The following is a 7,627-nucleotide window of genomic DNA, read 5'->3' as shown; positions in this document are numbered from 1 at the left end:
ACTGGCCGCCCACGGGCTGTGCACAACACCCCTAGGAGATTAAACTGTGGTCCCTAGGATCCTGGTCTGAGTGCCACTCCCCATTTTACTCTCTTGCAACTGCCACCAGAGTCCCCATGCTCCCTGGCTTTCCAGCTTCTACTGCCTGCCCGGGTGGGGTGGGGTGGAGCATCATAGTCTGTAGGGCTGAGGGAGACTGTTCAGAGGGGATCTAGGGACCCTGTGCACTGTCCATGCCAGTGTAGTGCAGTGGGAATCACCCACCATGCTGTGGGACATGCATTATTTGCATGTGCTGGGAGTCTGCATGGTGCAGCATATCCACAGAGCATGTCAGGAGCCCATAGGTGCCCATGTGATGTAGTGGGGGTGCTTGTAAGGTTAGGTGGGCTCACAATGCGTCAGGAGCCCATGTGGTGTGGGGGGGATCACACAACATGTCTGGGGTGCATGCCTACATGTCCCCTGCACATCTGCTTTGTTACAGGACACATTGTCCCACTGTGGGCAAAGTGTCCTTGCCCAGCTCCTGGCATGCTGGAACAGCAGGGGCACAAATGGAGCAGTAGAGATGGTTTGGCTGGCAACCAGAGCATCTCACTGGAGGACCAAACCTCCAGTTGTTCCAGTGCATGTTATTTTTGTGCTCTGTACCACTTTTTTTCCTGGAGCTTTTTTTTTTTTGCTACCAGGAAATCCTGGGTACTATACCTCTGGATGCAGCCAAGGGGAAAAGGAGCTTGGTCTCCATATGAAGGGGAACATACAATGTTGCATCCCTTTGCAATAAGTAGCACACTACCAGCCTACAATAGACGTGGTTGGATGGAGCTGTGGCTATACCTTGTGGAGGAAAGCAGGGCCCTTCTGATGCAGGTGCACAGTGGGAAGTATAAAGACCAAGCAGCAGCTGGGCTAGGTAATTTATTACAGTGACTGAAGACAAAAGTGGAAGGCTGACACAGCTCTCTAGAAATCTATAATCTCCTTAAAAGGGCATTTTTGTGACCAGAGGGTTTTTTTGAACATTGAAGACAGTGATAAAATTGGACATAATTGGGTTTCCAATTGAAACAAACCAACTGAAACCTGAACTGAATATAAACATTAACTTAAAAAAAATCTTGCTCAAGACCCAAAACAAAGACCGACAACACTTCGAATTAAATTTTTTATTAAAAAATATACAGCACTTCACAATCCAGTTTTAAAAGACCTGCAAATATACAGCCACGTTTAACAAGATTAGAATTCACAGTTTGGATGGTTAGAAACTGGGGAGAGCACTTCTTATAGGTCATTCTCAATATCCTCTGACCTAGTGATTGGTGGATCCCATTTGACTTGGTCTTACTTAAGCCAGCATTTTCAAACATTAGTATCTAATATAGGCCCCTCATCTGCACCTCACCCTGCTGTACTGCTCGTGGCCCCAGTCCTGCACATTCTTAGGCACATGGGTAATTTGAAGTTTGGATATGGACAACTATGATATTGACCAAAGGAGTTTATTGTGAATGCATCAAAGCTGTTGCAACCATTTTTGTCTGCTTGTATCCCAAAGTAAATGGAAACTGAAATAGAACCAAAGCAGTTTATCCTTGAATAAAGAGGGTTAAGTTTAACTTCACTTACAACAGGACAGGAGTGGACAGAAAAAAGTTACTACAGATGACCTGACAGCTCACATGGTAAATGCCTCTCTCTACCTGGCCTTTAAACACATAACTGGTTGCCACTTTATGTCTTTGGTCCCACTGACATCAGCAGGGACAAGTCACATTAGTCAAGAATTTCCCAAATGTGTGTGACACCTGCTGGTCAGTATGTCATATATGCCCCACACTGCTTACTCCACAGAAGATACAAAGTATATAGTCCATGTGCGTCAAGGAGCACAACACTATTTTTCTGCTGCACACACTCCTTCCCCATGTGTTCCAGTATTAATTACAGTAGAATGGTCATAAACACATGGGGAAGGCATGAGGGAGGATTCTTTGGTTTATATTTTAAAGATAAGGGAGGATTTCAATTTGGAAGAAGTCAATGGTACTGGAACATTGATGGAGTATTTCCAGTCTTGGTAGGGGGTGGGTAGGAATGCATATGAATGCCTGACTGAATACTGACCCTCTGACTTTCTAAGCTTAAAAACAAATGTAGAGGTTGATTCCAAATTTCTTTTTTCCAATTGTTTTGAAATATCACATCCCCTCAGTGTTGCAACAGATTTCTAAAACATGCTTATTTTATCTTGGCATTCCCTCATTTGGGGGCAATTCCTTGAGCTGGCCTTATACTAAGGGGATGCCCTTGGGTGATCACAGAATATCCTTGAAAAATCAGATATTGAGGGTTGTATACCCTGTCCCCACACACAGTTAAGGATATACAAGAGAGGGCAGAACCAACTGCCACTCAGCTCCTTGAACTATTTTAGGGCTCTATAGTGGTATCCTCTTACTTAGGCCACCTCTAGTCACATGAAGCAGAAATTTAAACTGTAATGGACTTCAGTGAGACTCCTTGGGGGAAAAAAAATTAAGTATTGCTCCAGTGAGTTAAGGTGGCAGAATCTGGTTACCATCACAGATTCTAGATGCATGTAATTCCAATTGAACTCAATAGTGTTGTGGGGCTTGCATTTCTGGTACTTGGACTCTGATCCTGTTCTTGTTCATTTTCCCCATTTGTAGTATGTGAATGTAGACACCGTTACAGGGTTGGAATTGCTGAAAGCCTCAGTTGAATAGTTTACAGCTTTAGTCTGGGAACAATACATGCATTTTGCTAAATCGCCTTATCTGCCCTTCAGTTCATCAGAGTCCTATTTCAATACACAGGGCACAGAACTTGGTGTTAGCAAAATGCCTTTCATCAGATGTATGGGGCTTAATGCCAGGTGCAAATAGCAAGGCCATTAATGTAGAATGCCTTTAAGATTTTACTTTTCTTTTAAAAGACAGTTACTCCATCCGTGTTCAAGTCCCGATATAGAACAAAAAATTGTTCCTCTTTTATAAGCCATCATCCTAGCCCTTCCATATTTATATTTGTGTAAGTGGAGAGAGAGGATATAGGCCAACAACTGTCTTGGTGGAAGTGAAGTTTTCCCCTGTTCTGTTGACTTTCTTTCTCCATTCCACATCCCCCCTCCGCTACAACCTCTTAAAAAGCCTACATGCTGCTGTGGAGACAAGGTAACATTTACTCTGAGCCTACCACCACAAATAGCTTTCTCCCATAACTAATCAGAGCTACCACAAGAATGGGCTGCAGGGGAAGGGGGCAATGACATTCAGTGAAGGATCTACTGCTTTATCTAGCACCACAGGCACCAGGAAAACTCTTGTGATATGTATTACATAGTCAGCAGATCTGGGGTCATTCAGTATTTTTCCCTAAGCCCTGTTGCTCTCTGCCCTGAGATAGTCCTGCATTCCTGACTACCATGGTCTGCCCCCGGCCCTAGAAATACTGCAAATAAAAAAAACAAAAAACAAAAAACTCCAAAACAGCCAACCCCAAGAACCCTGCCTCTTTTACACCTGTGTTTTAAAGGCACCAATTCATTTGAATTTTAAAAATAAATATTTAATTCAAAATGCCAGAATGAGACCTTTAGAAGATGAGCAAAAGAATTACAAGAATGTTCTAAGAAAGCTTCTGGCTAACTAAAGTTACAAGATTTTACATGTTTGACAGAATAAAAAGCCTGAGCATTAAAGTATCATGCAGTTCACATACATCCTCAAGGTATCTGCATCAACAGTTTGCTGTAGAATAGCACAGGAAAGACAAGACAAAGGGATATATCCATCCATTTTCAAGATTGTTGGAAATACAGACTTTAAAATACCCCTTATGATTGCTATGCTGTTAGAATGCATTCTTGTCGAAGCCAAATCCTGCCATCTTCTCTCAAACAACCTCTCACTTGAAGTCACTGGAAATGAGGACTGTTTAAGGATGCAGATTAGAGAGTTGGATGGCTGATTGCAGTAAACTCCAGAAGCTCAGAATACATTGAAAAATGTATCATTTTATTTGTACACTTAGAAAGTTGTCATATAAATTCATTATACAGTCCTGTAAGTTAGTTGTTGCTAGAAGAACTGCTCCATGGAAAGGGGAAGGTATTACATTATCAATTGATCATCAGAAAAAAAAGTTAGAAATAACAAAAACACAGAAAAATAATAATAAAAAAAAGTTAAGGAACTCTGTTTTTTTGTTTTTATCCCCAGGTACAAATTTTATAAATACAAAACAAATTCACAAATTACTTCGAATACTAAATAAATATCTACTTAAACTCAGACTCAATACCTCCAGCCAGCACTGGTACAGTACTTTGAAGGATATGCAAATTGTACTCATTCATGTGTAGTGTAGATAAGATATGCTCAAAACAAGTTTTAAACATATACACAGTTTCTTCAACTGTGTTACAGTAGAAGATTTTATCTGAGTTGATAAAGCCTTCACAATACCACAGCTTCTAGAAAATCTACAGGATGAAACGAGGTCATCCAATGCAGGAAAAAAAAAAGTTTCTGGAAGATATATTTGGACACATGAATGTATTAAAAATGTACAAAACCTCTGTAAACCAGTACTGTATCCAGTACATCTATCAAAATTATTAGACACTGAATAAAACTGTAGCAAAGGTAATCTTTCCTACATTCTCCTGAGTGCTTAATATTAAATTGAGAATATAGTGCAGGCCCCACTTCAAGGTGGTTAAACAGTTGTTATTGCTTTATACAGATAGGATGACTGCATGATTTAAATGTTTCATTTTTATGCATATAAGTTTCCCTCAAAACATCCTTTGGAAGGCAGAGGTTAGATTCGTGACTTCTTTGCAGCTGGAGCAGCATGGTCTGCATTACCAGATGTCACAGGGAGTCCAAGCTTTTGAGCCTGAACATGGAAGAAAGCTTGAAGTCTAGTTCCAGCTTTTGCTTCACTTGTGTTGCGAGGGTTGTACTCAAAGCAGTTTGCAAACATGAGCTCAATATCTTCAATAAATTCCGCTGGAAAATAAAAAAAATAAAATGAAATGAAGAAATTATGTTAGGGTATTTTCCACAGATGCTATGCTTTACACTTCCAGTTGTGGCACTCTATAGAGTTCAAGCAGAGATGGATGGCATCCAGAAAGATCATTCTAACCTAAAGAAATTTTACCAATACTAATGCTGTGAATTTAGAGCATATGCAAGTGCTGAACAAGCAAGTGCTCTAGATTAACAGTTCAACAATCAGAGGCTGTTTCTCAAAGATTACAGCTCAGCAGCAACAATGACAACTACCCTACATGTTTCAATGTGCCACACCTATTTTGCTTTAAAGGTACTATCCCTAAAGCTTGAGAAATTAAATTTCATGATTAATCATTCCGTAGGCCCCCTGCCAGATGTGCATGTAAATGGGATCTGACGCATGATCCATATGTGCATTGCAGGAGGCTCAATTCCCACAACTGCATCAGATCTCACCATGCCTCATTACTGGTGTGTAGGTAATGAGACATAATCCTGGGCTTCCCCCTGCACCGGCAAGTAGCAAGCTCCTGTATCTGGGAGCCACTGCAGCTGATGGTCTTCCAGATGCAAGGGTGTACCATGTACTCGCACAGCTGAGAGCCTGGTCAGCTCATTTGGGCTCCCACAACTGACAGGGCTCCTAACCACAAGGGTACATCTGGCCACAATTAATGGTGTGATAGGAATCAGCCACAAAAAGTTATCACACTTTTTTGTGGAATAACCATGTGGCTTGTTCCTTGTTTTATAATGCCATTAAATACTTTAATGTGCAGCCCAATTACAAACTTAAGATATTATTAACTGATTAATCATGTCTTAAGTATGACAGGTGGCACACACCTTACTAATACAAGTACTAGGAATAATGATTACTACATGGAAAAATATTCGTAAGTTTCTTAGAATGGTTTTTCAAACCATCAGCTCTGCTTCTCTGGAGAGAATAAAATCTATTTTAAACAATAGTTTATACATTACTTCAGTAAATATTACTTACATGCTAACTTGTATTCACATTTATTTACTTTTTCACGGATTATATTTAAGGCAATAGGTTTTTTGATGATATCATAGTAGTCTGGTACCTGCAAAAAAGAAAAAGCAGTCCTTTTATTACAGCAAAAATACATAGAAGCTTGAATTCAACTCATAAGAATCAACTGTTGAGACACATGCAGAGAAAAATCTGGTGTTTATTTAAGAGTCTTTCCTCTGTATGAGAGTGTAAAGATTATAGTTCTTAACTGGGAATTTACGGAATTTCAGCTCTTGTTTTCTCAATCTAATTTTGAAAGTTGTTCAAGAGACAACAACAACAACCACCACAACAGCAATCTGATACAGAAATTCATTAAAACCCCAAAACAAAACAGAAACACCCCCTGGTTTATAAAACTTATTTCTTGTGTTTAAGAAGAACACCGTTTATACTGGTCAAGCTGCAAAAATGATTTACTGTTCCTTACACTTGTATTCGTCCTTTAGTATTTTATTACCTTACATGCTCCTTCATACTTAAGGAAGGCTATTTTTACTCCATTGCTCCTCACGTTCCTCCATTTTGCACTCTTTTGGTTCTTAAAAGACCAGTTCTGGTAGAAGAAAGTATCCATTTCTGTGTGACAGGTAGAAAGTGCTGCTTACCTCCCTTTCTTCCCTCCACCCCACAAATTAAGCTAGAAAGGGGGAAGGAAAAATATACAAGTCATCTTTGTGTCAAGGACAATCTGGATCCCAATTCTGGTTGTCCAACACAACAGACTTAAATGTAAAATGTACATGTGTTTGTCTAAGTGGCTAAGGCTCATCATGGGACTCCAAGCATGATTGGGCGGTGAATGTCAAGGGCTATAGGCTGTACAGGAGGGACAGGATAGGAAAGGGGGCTGGGGGGGAGTGGCACTCTATATCAAGGAGGAATACACATCCTCGCTAATTAGTAAAGAGTCAGGGGAGAAGCACTCTGAAGTGCTTTGGGTTAGGGTTCAAGGCAAAAGAGGGGAAAGGGACATAACGGTGGGAGTTTACTATAGACCACCCAACCAAGGAGAGGAGCTTGACCAGGAATTCTTGGGTCAGCTCACCAAGGTAGCGAAGGCTAAGGATGTGGTAGTCATGGGGGACCTGAACTTCCCAGACATCTGCTGGGAGGAGCAGTCAGCCAGGTCTGAGTGCTCCCGTAGGTTCTTAGACAGAGTCCAGGACCTTCATCTAACCCAGGAGGTGCACAGCCCCACCAGGGGGGATGCCTTGTTGGACTTGGTGTTGGCCATGGGCGACGACCTGGTGAGGGGGCTGTGGGTGCTTGACCCCCTGGGCGACAGTGACCACTGCCTGCTGGAATTCACCATTCAGCGCAAGGAGGCAAAGGCAAGCAGTCAGGCTGTGGCCCTAGATTTTAGGAGGGCAAACTTCAATGAGCTAAGGAGGATAGTTGGAGAAGCGCTGAAGTCTCAGAGGGGAGGAGAGCCAGGTGTTTAAGGGGAGTGGTCGCTCCTTATGGAGATGATCCTCCAAGCCCAAAAGAAGGTAGTCCCGACAAGGATCAAAGGGGGCAGGAGAGCATA

At 41.5% G+C, this 7,627-nt stretch overlaps 1 protein-coding gene across 1 annotated transcript in view; it reads right to left on the bottom strand.

Moving 5' to 3' along the window:
- Positions 1-1,157: 1,157 nt before the first annotated feature.
- Positions 1,158-7,627, bottom strand: part of BAZ1A (bromodomain adjacent to zinc finger domain 1A) — a 118,383-nt gene continuing 111,913 nt past the window's right edge. Inside the window, exons 27-28 of the mRNA XM_014519282.2 lie at positions 6,058-6,145; positions 1,158-5,045 (exon numbers count right to left, since the gene is read on the bottom strand). Of these exons, the coding sequence (XP_014374768.2) occupies positions 4,855-5,045; positions 6,058-6,145 (279 nt within the window). The 3' untranslated portion in view covers positions 1,158-4,854. The remainder of the gene's footprint in view (positions 5,046-6,057; positions 6,146-7,627) is intronic.

This window comes from Alligator sinensis, unplaced genomic scaffold, assembly GCF_000455745.1.
Source record: "Alligator sinensis unplaced genomic scaffold, ASM45574v1 scaffold280_1, whole genome shotgun sequence".
Taxonomy (NCBI): domain Eukaryota; kingdom Metazoa; phylum Chordata; order Crocodylia; family Alligatoridae; genus Alligator; species Alligator sinensis.
Note: the sequence above shows the minus strand (reverse complement) of the source record. Positions and strands in the feature narration are given on the sequence as shown.